This window comes from Phaenicophaeus curvirostris, chromosome 16, assembly GCF_032191515.1.
Source record: "Phaenicophaeus curvirostris isolate KB17595 chromosome 16, BPBGC_Pcur_1.0, whole genome shotgun sequence".
Lineage (NCBI taxonomy): Eukaryota > Metazoa > Chordata > Aves > Cuculiformes > Cuculidae > Phaenicophaeus > Phaenicophaeus curvirostris.
In genome coordinates this window covers 16,712,320-16,728,468 of record NC_091407.1, presented here as the reverse complement: position 1 = coordinate 16,728,468, position 16,149 = coordinate 16,712,320, and the positions used below count along the sequence as shown (strand labels likewise).

At 55.8% G+C, this 16,149-nt stretch overlaps 2 protein-coding genes across 3 annotated transcripts; one reads left to right on the top strand and one right to left on the bottom strand.

Annotated features, from left to right (window-relative positions):
• Window positions 1-447: 447 nt before the first annotated feature.
• On the bottom strand, window positions 448-4,584 carry NUBP2 (NUBP iron-sulfur cluster assembly factor 2, cytosolic). The gene is made up of 6 exons (XM_069870269.1): window positions 4,471-4,584; window positions 3,419-3,617; window positions 2,952-3,106; window positions 2,663-2,773; window positions 1,927-1,996; window positions 448-1,374 (listed from the first exon to the last, which is right to left on the bottom strand). Exons 2-6 carry the CDS (start codon window positions 3,570-3,572, stop codon window positions 1,229-1,231), a joined length of 636 nt encoding a protein of 211 aa, XP_069726370.1. The 5' UTR covers window positions 3,573-3,617; window positions 4,471-4,584; the 3' UTR covers window positions 448-1,228.
• A 690-nt stretch (window positions 4,585-5,274) lies between these two features.
• On the top strand, window positions 5,275-15,141 carry SPSB3 (splA/ryanodine receptor domain and SOCS box containing 3). Of its 2 annotated transcripts, none has more exons than XM_069870231.1 (7): window positions 5,275-5,361; window positions 7,640-7,788; window positions 9,661-9,838; window positions 10,573-10,760; window positions 12,608-12,710; window positions 13,173-13,298; window positions 13,592-15,141. In XM_069870231.1, the coding sequence occupies exons 1-7, from the start codon at window positions 5,313-5,315 to the stop codon at window positions 13,933-13,935; spliced, it is 1,137 nt and encodes a 378-aa protein (XP_069726332.1). In that variant the 5' UTR covers window positions 5,275-5,312; the 3' UTR covers window positions 13,936-15,141. The 2 variants fall into 2 exon arrangements, with proteins under 2 accessions (XP_069726332.1, XP_069726333.1); XM_069870232.1 differs by lacking the exon at window positions 5,275-5,361 and adding an exon at window positions 6,452-6,463 and having other exon boundaries at window positions 13,592-15,140.
• Window positions 15,142-16,149: the final 1,008 nt, after the last annotated feature.

The following is a 16,149-nucleotide window of genomic DNA, read 5'->3' as shown; positions in this document are numbered from 1 at the left end:
GAGCCCAGAGTCCAAGCGGGAGGGAGATAAGATGGTGATAAGAGGATGATGAGATGATACCACCAGCTTAACTCCACCCTGCAAGAAGACAGCAGGTCCCACCTGAGCAGCAGCTCCCACCTGAGCAGCAGCTCTGCGGCATGGAAAGAGGTGCAAGGGAACAGGACACTCAGAAATAAGGATACAGAGGAGCCCTGTGTATGGTGGGGGTGTGGGGAGCAGCAGAGGATGCCGCAGAGGAGCACCAGGGCCAGCTTCTAGCAAGACAAGGGATGGGCTGGATCCTGAAGCTGGTGCGGAAGAAGGAAAGATTTAGCCAAATTCAGCTGAATTTCCAGCAAAGAAACTGGGGAAAAGCAGGGAACACCTAGAGGTAAATGAAGTGCTCGTCATGCTGAGACTCACAGATATGACACCTGAAGCCATGGAAGAACATAAGCCACGTGCTTGGACTTTAAGAAAAGACTTTACTATCTGGAACCTTTAGAAACATTCCTGAGTCACGAAATCCCCCAGCAGAACAAAAAAGGCTGGTTTGCAGCCCAGTAGGATGCAGACATCGCACAAGTGATAGCTCTCCTAAAGACATTTTCTCACCCTATGATCATCCCACGTGCTCAACACCCCACCAGGAACCAGCAATTCGAGATGTCAGACGGGCCGGCTTCACTTGGGTCTGCATCAAAGCGTCCAGCATGAACTCCCCAGCCTCTGAGCCAGGCACCGTATGATCTGTCACGCAAGGAAAGGGGTGGGAGAAGGCAGAAGTACCCAGAGCCACGATCCAGATGATCAGTTTGGTTTCAGTGAGGCGAGAACAGTCAATGGCATTTGCCACTGCAGCTGCATCAGGTGACGGCCAGAAGCGCAGCAGAGTATGAGAGGCTGTGGGCACGAGCCCGAGCTTGCAGGAACCCACAAAAGGACCAGCTGTGGAGGAAGACGTTGTGTGCACGGGGCTAGGAACGACCGTACCATCTGGGCAGAGCACCACCACGTTGAGAAGGCAAGGAACAGGCTGGGTCTCTTAGGATCCAGGGGCATGGAGTAGCGCTTCCCCTCTTGGATCACCTTGAGTGGTGCCGATGTTGGGCTTCCCGCTCCCTGTCATCCCTACAGTGAAACAGTTTTATAACAAAACAGCTCCCCCCTTCGCCACCAGCACAGGTCGCTAGTGGGGCTGCCAGGACAGGGGCTCAACCAGCAAGAGTCCAGCTCAGGAACCTCCTCAGGAGCTCTGCTGTGAGGTACTATCCAAGATCTGCTGGGCGATGCGAGCCAAGGCAGGGAAGGCAGAGCTCTTGGGAAACTCTTGGATGAAGTCTCTGCCCTCCTCCAAGCTCTGGCTAAGTTGAGGGTCCAGGGGAACACAGCCTGTGGGACAGGAGGAACAGGGAAAGAGACTGCTTGCCTACTGTAAGGCAAAGGATAAAAGAAACACCCCACCAGTGTCCTCTCCAGGAGAAGCGGTAGGAAAATGAGCAACCACTGCCTTCACCAAGTTCTCCAGGAGCTACTTCTCACCTGCAACCACTCTCTCTTAAGTCCATGACCCCCATCCCAGAGCTTCACTACCAGGGCCTAGAGGGCAGAGTTGAGCCCTCAGCTTCAAGGAGGCTCCCAGGCATTTTGGGGTGGCTCTGGGCAGCTTCAGCCTTTCTTGCTCTGTCACCACGATGTCACCATCCACAGCAGGCGGCTGAGCATCCCCACCTCTGGCCCAGCAGGGACAGAAACCCACTCTGAGCAGTTTGGATGGCAGAAGAGCAAAGCAAGAACCACACCTCGCCTCTGAGCGGACAGCAAGGGCCCATAGGGACCCAAAGCCTTTCCTCTCTACTCAAGCTCTCCCACAGAGATATCACTTCACTTCCCACAGAGATACCACTTCTAACCACAGAAAGCTCTACTCAAGAGGCCGCTTACCTAAGAAGGTGACCCCAGCATGCTTGGCCAGTTCCTCCCCTCCTCCTTTGGAAAATATGTTTGTGCATTCCTGAAGGAGGAAGAGCAAAAGCGGTGAGTCACAAACACCGGAGCCCTGTGTGACAGGGCAGGCGCTGCCTGCACGTGAGTGGAGCCAGCTCCCTGACACCCTGCAGCCTCAGGGCGCTGCCTTCACGCCTGCCCTGCCCCTTCTCAGGGAAGCAGAGCCAGTGGCTTCTTCCAAAGCTGACACACAGCAGCTTTTGGGTCTCCCCTGCTCACAGCACCTTTGTGGCATTTGCTGGTTTTCCACCCAAGGCACCACATCCTTGCAAGTCTTATGGGGAGCAGCTGAGGACCCTGGGGCTGTTTAGCCTGGAGAAGAGGAGGCTGAGGAGAGGGTGCTGGGCTCTTCTCCCAACTAATAAATGATGGGAAAAGAGGAAATGGCCTCAAGTTGCACCAGGGGAGGTTTAGATTGGACAGTAGGAAATATTCCTTCACCAGAAGGGTTATCAGGTGGTGGCAAAGGCTGCCCAGTGGAGTCCCCATCCCTGGAGGTTTCAAAATCCATGCGGCCATGGCACAAGGGACACGGTTTAGTAGGCACGGTGGGGTTGGGCTGACGGTTGGACTGGAGGAGCTTTGAGGCCTTTTCCAGCCTTAACAATTCTCCAATCCTATCACATCCCACGATGAGCAAGATCCTGCAATAGCGCAGTGATCCCAAACTCACCGAGCAGTGCGGGCAGACGAAGCCACTCATGTTCTCCACGATGCCAAGAACTTGTAAGCCCGTCTTCTTACAGAACGTCAGCTCTCGCCTCACGTCTCCCACAGACACAGCCTGTTGGAGAGAGCAGTGGGATCAGGGGTGTCCGTCTGGATGATGGGTCTGGAGCAAACATGCACTGTAAGAACAAGCAGCAATGGAGAAGCCTGTGCAAATGCCCATCTAGGGTGTTTGATTTCCACCCTAACCGTGCCCTGAGGTAAAGCCTGTCTGGGAATTCCAGCTGCCCTACCTGAGGCGTTGTGACCAGGATTGCTCCAAGAGGCTTGTAGGGCCGCAAGGCCTCCACGGTGGAGATGTGCTCGTCCGATGTGCCTGGTGGTGTGTCCACGATGAGGAAGTCCAGATCCCCCCAGGCCACATCATGAACAAACTGTTTGATCAAAGCTAGGGAAATAAAAGGGATAGAAAAAACCCTGCCAGGTTTCAGCAGGTGCCCTGGGAGCCATGGACCTGGTGGGGCAGGGTCAGAGACACCCAGGGAGAGATGGAAGGGTTCTCTGCCAGCACAACACTGCTGCGCTCAGCCCAGCTGAGTGATCTGAACCTGCTCCTGCACCCAGGAGCCTTCTCCTGCTCCAGGGAGCAACGTACCCAGAAAAGCCTGCCCCCCAGCTGGAGCAACCACCACCTCCAGGAAGCTTCACAGAAGGTACTTCACCCAGGAAGGGGGCTACCAATAGCAAAACCCAACCATACCGTTCTTCTTGGGTCCTCTCCACACCACAGCATCATCCGGCTTCTCCAGCAGAAAGCCAATGGACATGAGGGAGATGCTCTTGTCTTGGTCCACAAAGACGGGGACCCAGCCGCTGTCGCACTGGTGCACATCATTGTTCTGCACTCTGAACATGCGGGGAATGCTGGGGCCACACAGATCCACATCCAGGATCCCCACCTGCAGGCAAGCAGGCAGAGCCCTTCAGACAGAGCTGAGCCCACAGTGGCCCCCGGCAGCGCTCCTGCCCTCAGTGGGGGAGGCAGCACCCAAACTGGGGCTCTTTCCACAGAGCTTCCAAGAACTGCTTCAAGGTCTGGCTACCCACCCAGCCTCTGTCCCTCCAGGGAGAACCTCCTGGGTATTTCCAGACACTTTGGATCAGGGAGCACAGGGATTGGATGAGAGGGAATGGTTTTCAGCTGAAAGAGGCGAGATTGAGACGTCATCTTTGTCCCAGGTTGCCCAGAGCAGCGGTGGCTGCCCCATCCCTGGAGGTGTTCAAGGCCAGGTTGGATGGTGCTTGGAGCCCCTGATCCAGCAGGAGGTGTCTCTGCCTATGGCTGGGAGATGGAAGTGGATGGGCTTTGAGGTCCTTTCCAGCCCAAACTATTTCTATGATCTTTATGCCACATCTAAGTGGCGTTGGCTCTACAGAGAGACAATTCCTCAGGGAATTCAGCCCTTAAAAAAAATCCTCAGGGGATCCAGACCGTTTCCCTTCACCCCCATCGTAACACTGTCCTTCAGCTCACTCCCTTTACTCCACAAAGGGAGGCTGTGGTACCCCACAAATCAAAGCCCTTACTCGGTGTCTTGGTTTCAAATCCAATACAGAATGTCAGATAACTTCAATCTCTTGGATGGCGGGGAAGTAAATGGCAATTACAGCTGAATCAGGCAAGCTCAGGAAAGAGTAACACTCCAGCTCCCACCTCAATCAGCAGTTTTGCACAGGAGTAAGGGATGAACAAAACCCAGCCCAGCTGGGAGAGGCAATACCAGAGCTCAGCATGCCCAGACCCTCACTCACCTTCTTCCCAGAGTGTCGCAGCGACAGAGCCAGCTCTGTGGAGATAGTGCTCTTCCCCACGCCGCCCTTCCCAGAGAGCACCAGCAGGATGTGCCGCACGCCAGCCAGGTTGCTTCTCTCTGGGGGGAACAATAACGAGGGCTCAGTCTCTCACAAGAACGGGAATGAGGGCTCAGAGCCTCTCCTAACACAAGCTGGCAGTGGCTGATCAGTCAGCACAGAGACAGCTCTGTGACGGGGAAGGTGGCCACCACTGCTCCAACACGTCTGGTTCCAGCGTGAGTGGGACAGAAAGGAGAGGTCAGCGCAGAGAGAAGGGCTCTGCTGAGGGTGAGGGTGGCTGCCACCTCTCTGAGTTTGGTTCCAGCGTGAGGAGGAGGGAAAGGAGAGGCCAGCGCAGAGACAGGGGCTCTACTCAGGGTAAGAGCGGCTGCTATGGCTTCAAGGCATCTGGTTCCAGCGTGAGGGACAGGAGAAAAGAGGGGTGGATGTGCCAGAGCCTTTTGCCATCAGAAAAGAGACAATAGGAGCAGTGGCAGTGAATACTCTGCGGGGAGTAAATTATGTCCTTTGTCCTGATGACCTAAGTGGCAATTGGGCAAAGCAATAAACGCCAACAGGGCTTCCTCACGCTGTGCCTGCGCCAGCTGGAGCCCTCTCTGGTGAGGTCAGCCCCTCGGCGTTTCCGTCCTTCGTGCCACGCCAGCCGCCTCCTGGCCATCCCACGCCTCACTCCAGTGCTGCCGGTGCCACTTGGGCCTCGACTTCAGGCTCGGAACGCTCGGGGCCGGGTCCCTGGGCCCAGACCAGCTCTGCACAGCTCCAGGGCTGGCACCGGCAGGATGGAGCCCGCCTGCACCATGGCAGAACTCATCCGCACCTCCACAGACGGTAACAGTGCTCGGCCCCAGTAATGGGCAGCAGGAGGGGAGGAAGAAGAGAAACAGAGGAGAGAAGGAGAGAGAGAGGGAGGAGAAGACAAAGGAGGGAGGGAGAAGAAAAACGGAGGAGGAAGGGAGAAGAGAGAGGGAGGAGAAGACAAACGGGGGAGGGAGAGAGAGAAAAGGGAAAAGATAAATAGGAGGGGGAGGGAGAAAGGAGGGAAAAGAGAAACGGGAGGGGGAGGGAGAGAGGGGGGAAAAGAGAAACGGGGGAGGAAGGGCGAGAGAGGAAAAGAAAAATGGGGAAGAGAGGGTAGAGGGATTGAGAAGAGAAACGGGGATGGGAGGGAGAGGAGGGAGAAGAAAAGCGGGTGGAGGGAAGGAAAAAGAAATGGAAGAGGGAGAAAGGGAACAAGAAAAACGGGGGAGAAGAAAAACAGGGGAGGGAGATGGAGAGAACAAGGGCCCACAGCGAGGGTCTCCCGGGGCCCAGCCCAGTGGCCCCAGCAGCCCCACACCAGGAGCCAGGCCCGGGGCTCCGGGAGGGCGCAAGCACCGGTCCCGGAGACCGGGCGGCACCAAGCACCCCTAGCCGGGAGCCCTAGCCAATCCCGGCCCAGGGACCCCAGAGACCCCCACAGCAGAGAAGAACGAGAACGAAAACGGTCCCGGTCCCTGCCGCGGCCCTACACTCACCTCCAGCCGCCTCCTCCATGCCGCCAGGCACCCCAACTTCCGCCTTCCACAGCGCCCAAGCCCCGCCCCCTCAGGCTGGCAGGCACGCCGCCCAATGACGAGGTGCAACCTCAGCGGAAGCCCCACCCCCTCGGTCTTCTCAACCAATCGCAAACCTCCGCCTTCCCTCCACCGGCCAATCAGCTCGGCGCCTCCCCGCCCGCGGCTCCGCGGTGATTGACGCGCAGCATAGCCAATGGCGACCGGCTCCTCGCCGGCCACGCCCCCTTATCCTGATTAACGTGTCTTTCTGCCAATGGAAACGCGCGAGGCGAGGGCGCAGCCAATGGGCGCCCGCGTGGGGCGGGGCCTACGGGGATTGTTTATGTCCCGGGAGGGGAAAGTGGGTCAGAGCGCGGTGGCGGGGCCGGGGGCAGGTGGGGTGCGGCGTGAGGGGCTGGGGACCTGGGCCGGGACGGGGAAGGACTATGAGGCGAGGCCCTGGGGCCGGGGTGCGGCGAGGCCCGGGGACCCTCCGAGTCCCCGGCCCCCACCCCACCTCGAGCCCGGGCAGCTGAGGCCTGGGCTGGTACGTGGTGGTTTAGGCCTGTACTAGAGCCGAGGCTTGGGGGATTCGGGGCGGAGAGAGTGTGTGTGAGGGCGCTGAGGCCCGATCGTGGACCAGAAAGGACCAAGGACGGAGCATCTGGAGGGCTGAGGCCGGGGGACCGGGACCTAGTGGCTCAGGCCTGTAAGGGGCGTTGAGGCCTGGGGGACCCGAGACCCAGAGGGTCGAGGTGTGAGGGCCTGGCAACTTAGACCTGGACCACAAGAAGGGTGTTGAGGCTCTGGAGCGAGTCCAGAGAAGAGCAATGAAGCTGGTGAAGGGGCTAGAGATCAGGCCTTAAGAGAAGCAGCTGAGAGAGCTGGGGGTGTTTAGCCTGGAGAAGAGGATGCTGAAGTGAGACCTCATTGCTCTCTACAACTACCTGAAAGGAGGTTGTGGAGAGGAGGGAGCTGGGCTCTTCTCCCAAGTGACAGGGGACAGGACGAGAGGGAATGGCCTCAAGCCCCACCAGGGGAGGTTTAGACTGAACATTAGGAAAAAATATTTCACGGAAAGGGTCATTGGGCACTGGCAGAGGCTGCCCAGGGAGGGGGTTGAGTCACCTTCCCTGGAGGGGTTTAAGGAACGAGTGGACGAGGTGCTGAAGGATATGGTTTAGTGATTGATGGGAATGGTTGGACTCGATGATCTAATGGGTTTTTTCCAACTTGGTATTTCTATGATTCTATGACTGGGAGCCAAAGTGTGGGGAGCTTGGGGGAGCTGAGGCTTGGGGACCAGTGGTCTGAGACCTGGACGGGGATCTAGGGGCCGGGACGTAGGTGCTGTGGCCGTGCCTGGCCCGCTCTGGCCATGTTTCAGCTGCTGTGCCTGCTAGAGCTCCACTGCCTGCCTGCCAGTTTTGCATCAATTTATCTGTGGATGGTGCCTTTGCTGATGTGTTCTTGAGGGTTCTGTGGCGGTCTGAGGGAGGGCAGATCCCAGCGAGTGGTGGGTAGAAGCAGGACACAGCTGCTGTTTGTAACCTCCGCTCTTGCCCCCCCAGCTTACCTCTCTCAGAACAGAATGGCGCGACGCACACGGAGCAGCAGGGCCTGGCATTTTGTCTTGAGTGGGGTGCGGCGTGAGGTGGAGAGCCGGGCAGTCACCTTGGCCACCGGCCTGCGCGGCTGGGGCTATGACTCCGATGGGCAGGTAAGGCTGGGGCTCGGGTGGCTCCAAAGTGACATGAGGGAAAGCTTTCCTCTCCCCCAACAGCGAGCACTTACTCAAGGTCTGTGTAACCGAGCAGGCAGAACTGGCCAGAATCAGGAAAGACTTAATAAAATACACAGAGTCTTTTCCAAGCTCTTAAGCGGGGTTCCCGGCACATCTTCCTGAGGCAGGGAAGGCCAAGCTGCCCATCATCTGATCCCAGTTGCGCTCCACAGCTCTGTCATTAGCTCAGCCAGGGCTGATCGATATGAAGGTAATTGCTTCGCATATGAGGTCTGTGTGTTGTGTAAAAAGTACGTACAATATTTTGTAAGCATTATTCTTTAGTGATTTGAAGATGAGTTTGCACTGGATCAGTTCTCCAGTCTGGCTCCAGTGGTGGAGGGCACAGGGCTGCTTCGATCTGTGAAGTTACAGACTCAGATATCTTCAGACCAAAATTCTGTCATGTTTTCTGTTTTGTAACTGCACGTCACATCTGAGCCTGGCACAGGCGTGCAGGTGTGCTGGGAACACAGCAGTTAGTAAAAGGGTGGAAGGAGGGACATAGGTTCACCTTTGCCATCCTTCACCCTTTTCCTTGGTTCTTGAGTGTGTGAGTTCAGCTCCCTGTGCAGTGGTGGGAACAAGGAACTTATCGGGAGCACAGGGACTCTTTATCAGGGAGTGCAGGGATAGGATGAGGGGGAGCAGTTTTCAGCTGAAAGAGGGGAGATTGAGATGCGATCTTGGGAAGAAATGTTTTGCTGTGAGGGTGGGGAGGCCCTGGCCCAGGTTGCCCAGAGCAGTGGTGGCTGCCCCATCCCTGGAGGGGTTCAAGGCCAGGTTGGATGGGGCTGGGAGCCCCTGATCCAGTGGGAGGTGTCCCTGCCCATGGCAGGGGGTGGGACTGGATGGGCTTTGAGGTCCTTTCCAATCCAAACCGTTCTGTGATTCTGTGCTCCTAGAGTTTCAGAGTAAAGCCTCACGAGGCCACTGACAGAGCATGGGGTCCAAACCCAGGCACTGGGCTTTGGGAAAGTGAGCCGTTTTTCTGCAATTAGAGGAACGTTGTGTTTCTGTAGTACCAGGAAGGGCTGCAGTTGGTGGCAAGAGACTGTTAGGCACCTCCAAGTCTCCCATAACATGGAGTGAGGCAAGGCTTTGACTTTTGCAGTGTCCAGTGTAGGGACACTTTTGTCTCTTGGTGCTGGGGAATAGTAAATTAAGTTCTTGTGTTCCTGCATGAAAGTAAACAGAAGCCCTTTAAAGCTTCTGTAGATTCCCTGTGGGCTTGTCTGCAGCGCTGGTGTGAGGAGCTGCAGCCGTGCTGCTGAACTGGTTTCCCTTTGTTCTACCCCTGCCTGGTGCCTTTTCCTTCTCATCTTGTTTGTCTCCCTCTCCTCCACCAGCTCCCAGGCGGTCTGGAGCAGGGTTTTTCAGCAGCACGCTCTGGTTGTGTGATGCCTTGGCTGGGGCCTCCTGCTGGCTGTAACCTGCCCATCAAAAACCATAGCTTCAGCACAGGGTTTGATTAAAAATACATACATTAAAGACTTGAGCTGTTACACTGCTTGTCTGCTGTGACAACTCCGCGTTCCTGGAAGACACAGAGATCACACCCACATCATACAGTGCTCTGTGCTGAGAGGTCTCTGCAGCTCAAGCAGATGCCAGCTGGGCCTCAAAGCAGGGTAATGCGACTGGCACAGCCCCTCGCCTCCCTCTGTGGCTGGACATGATGCAGCCGTGCTGCCACCACCATTGTCACGAGCCCAGGGACCTGCCTGCACAGCTCTGTGGTGCTCCAGGCCTCACAGAGCTCTGCCAGCCCAGCTTCCCAAATGACCCTTCCTCTGCTCTCCCCGGCAGCACAGCGACTCGGACTCAGAGCCAGAGTTCTCCTCCCTCTCACCCTCCATCCCGAGTGCCATCCCTGTGACTGGAGAATCCTACTGCAACTGCGAGAACCAGAGCGAAGCGCTCTATTGCTCCAGCCTGCACGCCTTCCACCACGTCAAGGACTGCCAGTGCGGCGAGGAGGATGAATGTAAGGAAGGGGCTCTGCTCGTGCGGTGGGCTGCAAGGCGGGCGTGGTCCTGGCAGCACAGACTGTGCCCTTGTGCAGTTCCTTTGCTTTCCACGGGGGCCCAGATCTCTGTCCCAGCTTCTGTTTACATCTGAAGGCCAGGTAGGAAGATCACAAGCACATGCTTTCTCTGATGTTTCAGAGCCCAAGTGGTGAACTTGTTAATGCATCAGAGTTCACCTGTGGAGACCTGCTCTCATATCCAGCTGAGGCCACAAGTGAAATCGGCCCTCGGGGTTACATCCACCTTGCTCCTGATCCCTAGAGAGAGTGGCAGAGCGGCAGAGCACCCAGCTCAGAGCAGAGAGAAGGGGTGGGTAGAGGTGTGGGCCTGCTCTGTGGCATAGGAGAGCTACCCCTGGAGCCTGCGAGAAGCATACAAGGAAAGGAGGCTCTGCCTGGGTCTGTGGAGGCTTGTGTTGCCCAAAGTGGGAAGAGGGGAATGCTGACAGCTTCAGGTTCAGAGTATTGAACCATTCTTGGTGGGACACCAAGCAGACACTGAGCAGAATAGCTCAGGCCTCAAACAGCTCCCCAGTGTGCACAGCTGAGGATTTACCCTCTGAAACAGTAATAAATAAATCAATAACCCTCTGTGCAGGGCTTTACCCTAAATGTCTGTCTGTGCTTTGGCTTGGGGATGGCTCCCTGAGGGCCTTTGCCCATCTGTGTCCCCTCTGTGCTTCCCAAACTAGATTTTGACTGGGTGTGGGATGACCTGAATAAGTCGACAGCCACCCTGCTGTCCTGCGACAACCGCAAGGTGAACTTCCACATGGAATACAGCTGTGGCACGGCCGCCATCCGGGGAAACAAAGAGCTGGCGGAGGGGCAGCACTTCTGGGAGATCAAGATGACCTCCCCCGTCTATGGCACCGACATGGTACGTGGGACAGAGTCGCTGGGGCACACAGGAGTGTCCAGGGTTCTTTGGGAAGGGACTGGGATGATGAAGGATCAGGAGAGGATCAGGTTTGAGGCCGTCTAGGGAAACCGAAGATGTACAGGTCCATGGGGCCTGATGAGATGCATCCGTATGGCCTGAGGAAGCTGGTGAACGAAGTTGCTAAGCCCTTATCCATTGTATTTGAGAGGTCATGGCAGACTGGTGAAGTTCCCACTGGCTGGAAGAAGGGAAACATAACTCCCATTTGTAAAAAGGGCAAAAAGGAAGAGCCAGGGATCTACAGGCCGGTCAGTCTCACCTCTGTGCCTGGCAAGATCCTGGAGCAGGTCTGCCTGGAAATTCTCCTGAAGCATATGGAAAATAAGGAGGTGATTGGTGACAGCCAACGTGGCTTCACTAAGGGCAAATTCTGCCTGATAAATTTGGTGGCGTTGTGCAGTGTGGCTATAGCATAGGTGGATAAGGGAAGAGCAACTGACATCATCTACCTGGACTTGTGCAAAGCATCCAACACTGCCCTGCGTGCCATCCTTGTCCCTTCAATGGAGAGATGTGGATTTGATGTGAACCACTCAGTGGATAAGGAATTGGCTAGATGATCGCACTCAGAGTTGCAGTCAATGGCTCCATGTCCAAGTGGAGACTGGTGACAAGTGGTGTCCCTCAGAGGTCCACATCAGCACCAGTATTGTTGGGGATGGGGACAGTGGGGTTGAGGGCACCCACAGCAAGTTTGCTGATGACACCAAACTGAGTGGTGTGGGTGACATGCCTGAGAGATGGATGCCATCCAGAAGGACCTGGAGGAGTGGGACCATGTGAGCTTCATGAGTTCAACAAGGCCAAGTGCAAGGTCCTGCACCTGGGCCAGGGCAGCCTCTAGCGTCCCTACAGGCTGGGGGGTGAAGGTATGGGGAGCAGCACTGCCGAAAAGGACTTGGGATGCTGGTGGGTGAAAAGTGGGACAGGAGCCAGCAACATGCGCTCACAGCCCAGAAAGCCAACTCTGTCCTGGGCTGCATTCAAAGCGGCGTGGTTGGCAGGGCGAGGGAGGGGATTCTGCTGGTCTGCTCCACTCTGGTGGGACTTCACCTGGAGCCCTGCATCTACTTCTGGAGTCCTCAGAACAGGAAGGATGTAGAGCTGGTGGAGTGAGTCCAGAGGAGGCCACAAAAGTGATCAGAGGGGTGGAGTACCTCTGTTATGGGGAAAGGCTGAGAGAGTTGGAGTTTAGCCTGGGGAAGAGGAGGCTCCAGGGAGACCATACGGCATCCATCTGGTATCCAAAGGGGTCTACAGGAATGATGGCCTTTTTAGCAGGCCCTGTAGTGATAGGATGAGGGGGAACAGTTTTCAGCTGAAAGAGGGGAGATTGAGATGAGATATTAGGGAGAAATGTTTTGCTGTAAGGGTGGGGAGGCCCTGGCCCAGGTTGCCCAGAGCAGTGGTGGCTGCCCCATCCCTGGAGGGGTTCAAGGCCAGGTTGGATGGGGCTTTGGTCACCCTAATCCAGTGGGAGGTATCCCTGCCCATGGCAGGGGGTTGGAACTGGATGGACTTTGAGGTCCCTTCCTACTCAAAGCACTTCAATGAATGGGACAGCAAGCTTCTCCAGCGTTTCAGCTGGGCCTCCTCCCTTCGGAAAGGAAACTGGAGCTGGGACCCTGCAGCTCTGGCCTGAAACCTCTGACTTGGCTTCTCTAGAACCTCTGGGTGTTTGGGATTGGGCCAACAAAAGGCAGGGACAGTCAGAGGTGGAGCCTCAGTTGTGTTCTATTGCTTGAAAAGACGTTCATGATATTCTTCCTGGCCTTGCCTCCCAGATGGTGGGAATTGGGACATCAGATGTAAATCTGGACAAGTACCGCCACACATTCTGCAGCCTTCTGGGCAAGGACGAGGACAGCTGGGGCCTCTCCTACACAGGTAATGCAGGCATGGGCGGGATGGCTGGAAGGGCAGCAGCAGCCAGAAGTGTTGTCCTAAGGGCTTGGAATTTAATGGTCTGAAGGAGGTTGAAGCCAAAAAGGCCACCAGGCCTGCAAGGCCCCTTCATTATGAACAGCTGGAGCAACTGCCTGCAACTCGCAGCTCTGGAGGATCTTGCCTGTGTTTAGCAGACCCCTTGAGCCTGATGCGTGAATCTCTGAGGCACCTGGAATGCCAGCTCCCCATCACAGATTGGGGATTTTAGTGCCGCTGCTTGCACTGAGCCTTAAGGCTCCACTTTTCCTCGCCTGCCCTGGGGTGGGAGGGCAGGGATCAGGCAGCAGAGGAAGTTTTTAGCCACTGTGTGGGGCTGTACCAGTGGGAAATTGCAGTGCAAAAGCTGGGATGAATTTCTGGAGCGCTGGCTTTCCTCTGAATTCTGCTCGTTCTTGTTTTAAGGTCTACTGCATCACAAGGGAGACAAAACAAACTTTTCCTCGAGGTTTGGCCAAGGCTCCATCATCGGGGTGCATTTAGACACATGGCACGGGACGCTCACGTTCTTCAAAAACCGCAAGTGCATCGGTGAGAGTGAGGGCAGCCGCAGCGGGACTGGGCTGGGGCAGCGCTGCAGCTTGGGCTGAGCTCAGAGCCAGGCTGCAGCAGGGCTGCCGGAGAAAATGCTGGCAAAGCAGAAGACCAAGATGTGAAGCGAGTGGGAGGAAGGTTACATTTGTTGTCTTGTAGATTGGGATTTCAAAGGCTGTTTTCCAAGCATTTTCCAACAGCTCTGTAGTCAGTAGGTTCAGGGAAGCTGGGAGGAGTTTGATCACCTCAACAAAACTAATGTGAACCCCCTTGATGCTCTCTTCTGGCAGGGGTTGCAGCTACAAAGCTGCAGAACAAGAAATTTTACCCCATGGTGTGCTCGACGGCAGCCAAGAGCAGCATGAAGGTGATCCGCTCCTGCGCCAGCTGCACATCCCTCCAGTACCTCTGCTGCTTCCGCCTGCGCCAGCTCCTGCCTGACTATGTGGACACGCTGGAGGTGTTGCCATTGCCACCAGGACTCAAGCAGGTGCTACACAACAAACTGGGGTGGGTCTTGAGCATGAACTATAACACATCAAAGCCTTCCTCCTCCTCCTCGGGAAGCGACTCGGACAGCTCCTGTGGCTCAGAGGCAGAGGCCTGCCGAAGGAAGAGGTGCAGGAGGACATAACATCTCTGCAGATGAACTGCTGTGAGGGAGTCGGGGGTGGGGGGAGGTTGTTTCACCATCTGTGATGGTTGACCAGGCCCGATGCACCTCTTCCTTCACAGGGACTTCTATTCCTGCTCATTTGCAAAGTTTTCTCTTACCCTGTTGGGAATGTTTAGCCTAAACAGCAATCACATGCATGGAAGAGACATGTTGACTCCAAGAGGTCCCAGCTCTGTGAGACAGGGATGCTGCAGCCAAGCCCCTGAGCTACATCTCCTGACTTGCTGTCAAGCCATCACCCCTTCCTGAACGATCCTCTTCTCTGCAGACTGCCAGCAGGGACAACATTTAAGGTGGCCTCCTTGGCTCCTCAAAAGTCAAAATCCCAAACGAGTCCCATCCTTCTGGCTGTTATGTACGGGTTTGGCATCTGTGACAAGCTCCTCACACCATGGGGTATGATTGAGCAGCAGCATGAGGGGCTGTGGCTCCTGGAGATGCCTCCACGTCACTGGTGTGAAAGAGCAGTTCCTCCCATGAGTGGAGCTGGTCGTGATCTCGAGCCCCCTTGCTTTGCATGTTGTGTCCTGCTCCTTCTCCTCTATCGAAGACCTCAGTGAACTGCAATAACAGAAGCGGAACCTGTTGTTCATCCCTCTTGTGGCGCAGGAACTTGCAGGCCCAAACTAGTCACGCTGGCACAGGGATGTTTTGGATGCAACACTGGTGCGTCCAGTCTTGAGGAGAGAAAGACAGTGGAGGTTCCTTTGCCTCTGCCCTGGGGAGGGTTCTTGTGCTTCCTTTTGGAGCAGCAGTCAGGCTGGGAGGGATCTTCAGTAGAGCCAAACTCATGCTACTGCAGCATGCGCTGGAAAACCAAGTGGGTTCTGCCACTCCTGCAGAAGTGCCAGTGCCATTCCAGTCCCTGCGGATTGTGACTGCTCTCCAGGGGGCCTGCACTCACCCCTTGGCTTCTGCTCTTGGGGCTTTTCTCTGGTCTCTGAGCTCTCTTCCAGTGAGCAGCACAGCTGCTGATGCTTTGGGTCTGAGATGGTGCCATCAGCCAAGTGCAAAGGGTATTGGGAAGTGGGAGAGGGCTGAAATAAATACATCAAATGGGAAATGGCTTTGACCCGTCTTCTCCATGGGCTTCCTCCCAACATGGTCAGTGGGAACACACAGCTCCAGCGGCTGCCTTTTCCCTGCTCCTACTCCAGACCTGCAAAGGTTCCAGTAAAGCTTTCTGCTCCACGTGCATTTATTCACTGCTGAGCCCCACAACTCTGCCTTTCCTTCCCGAGTCACAAATCTTTGAGTGAAGACAGACAGATTTAAAAAACATGGGATGTGGTGCTGAGGGATGTGGTTTAGTAACGGAGTTGACAGTGTTACATTAAGGTTTGGACTCAATGATCTTAAAGGTCTTTTCCAGCCTGAACAATTCCTTGATTTTATGATTCTTGGTTCCCTGGTGACAGGCTTTGAATAGAACCTCACTGAAGCAGGACAGGGTCTGTCAATCCATCTGGATCAGTGCCGTGGCCAGGAAAAGCAGCCTTGCTGGATGGCTCCTCCCCAGGAACTGATTCAAGTGCTAGCAGGTGGAGGCAGAAGAATCCCTAGTGAGGAGGAGTTTCATTTGGAGGGTGCCCCCTCACTTCTACAGCACCGGTTGGTGTTGCTGTGAGCCAGCAAGCTGTGGCTCACAAGAAGAAGTTCAGGGGTTTCTGTGTCACTGGGGAAGGCTCCAGTTAGCAACACCAAACCTGCAGGCCTGGGGGCTCCCTGGCTGCTGCTGTCCTGGCTGCAGCTAGTCCTGAGTGAAAAAATCTGACTGTTTGCTTAGGGAAAAGAGAATCCTACCCTAACTCACCGTTTCCTACCAGTACTGAAAGGGGCTCTAGGAAAGCTGGGGAGGGGCTCTGGATCAGGGAGGGCAGGGATAGGACGAGGGGGAATGGCTTTAAGCTGAAAGAGGGGAGATTGAAATGAGATCTTGGGAAGAAATGTTTCGCTGTGAGGGTGGGGAGGCCCTGGCCCAGGTTGCCCACAGCAGTGGTGGCTGCCCCATCCAGGCCAGGCTGGATGGGGCTTGGAGCCCCTGATCCCGTGGGAGGTGTCCTTGCCCATGGCAGGGGGTGGGACTGGATGGGCTTTAAGGTCTCTTCCAGCCCAAACAGTTCCATGACTCTGTAGAAATGGCTTATGGCTGTGGCTCGTGCACACGGTGAC

Coding starts and splice junctions, on each gene's coding strand:
- NUBP2 (XM_069870269.1), bottom strand. CDS start 3,572: ATGTTCAGAGTGCAGAACAATGATGTGCACCAGTGCGACAGCGGCTGG. Junction 2,774..2,951: donor TCCTGGTCACAACGCCTCAG/GTAGGGCAGCTG, acceptor TCTCTCCAACAG/GCTGTGTCTGTGGGAGACGT. Junction 1,997..2,662: donor TCGTCTGCCCGCACTGCTCG/GTGAGTTTGGGA, acceptor TTCCTCCTTCAG/GAATGCACAAACATATTTTC.
- SPSB3 (XM_069870231.1), top strand. CDS start 5,313: ATGGAGCCCGCCTGCACCATGGCAGAACTCATCCGCACCTCCACAGAC. Junction 9,839..10,572: donor GTGCGGCGAGGAGGATGAAT/GTAAGGAAGGGG, acceptor TTCCCAAACTAG/ATTTTGACTGGGTGTGGGAT. Junction 13,299..13,591: donor CAAAAACCGCAAGTGCATCG/GTGAGAGTGAGG, acceptor CTCTTCTGGCAG/GGGTTGCAGCTACAAAGCTG.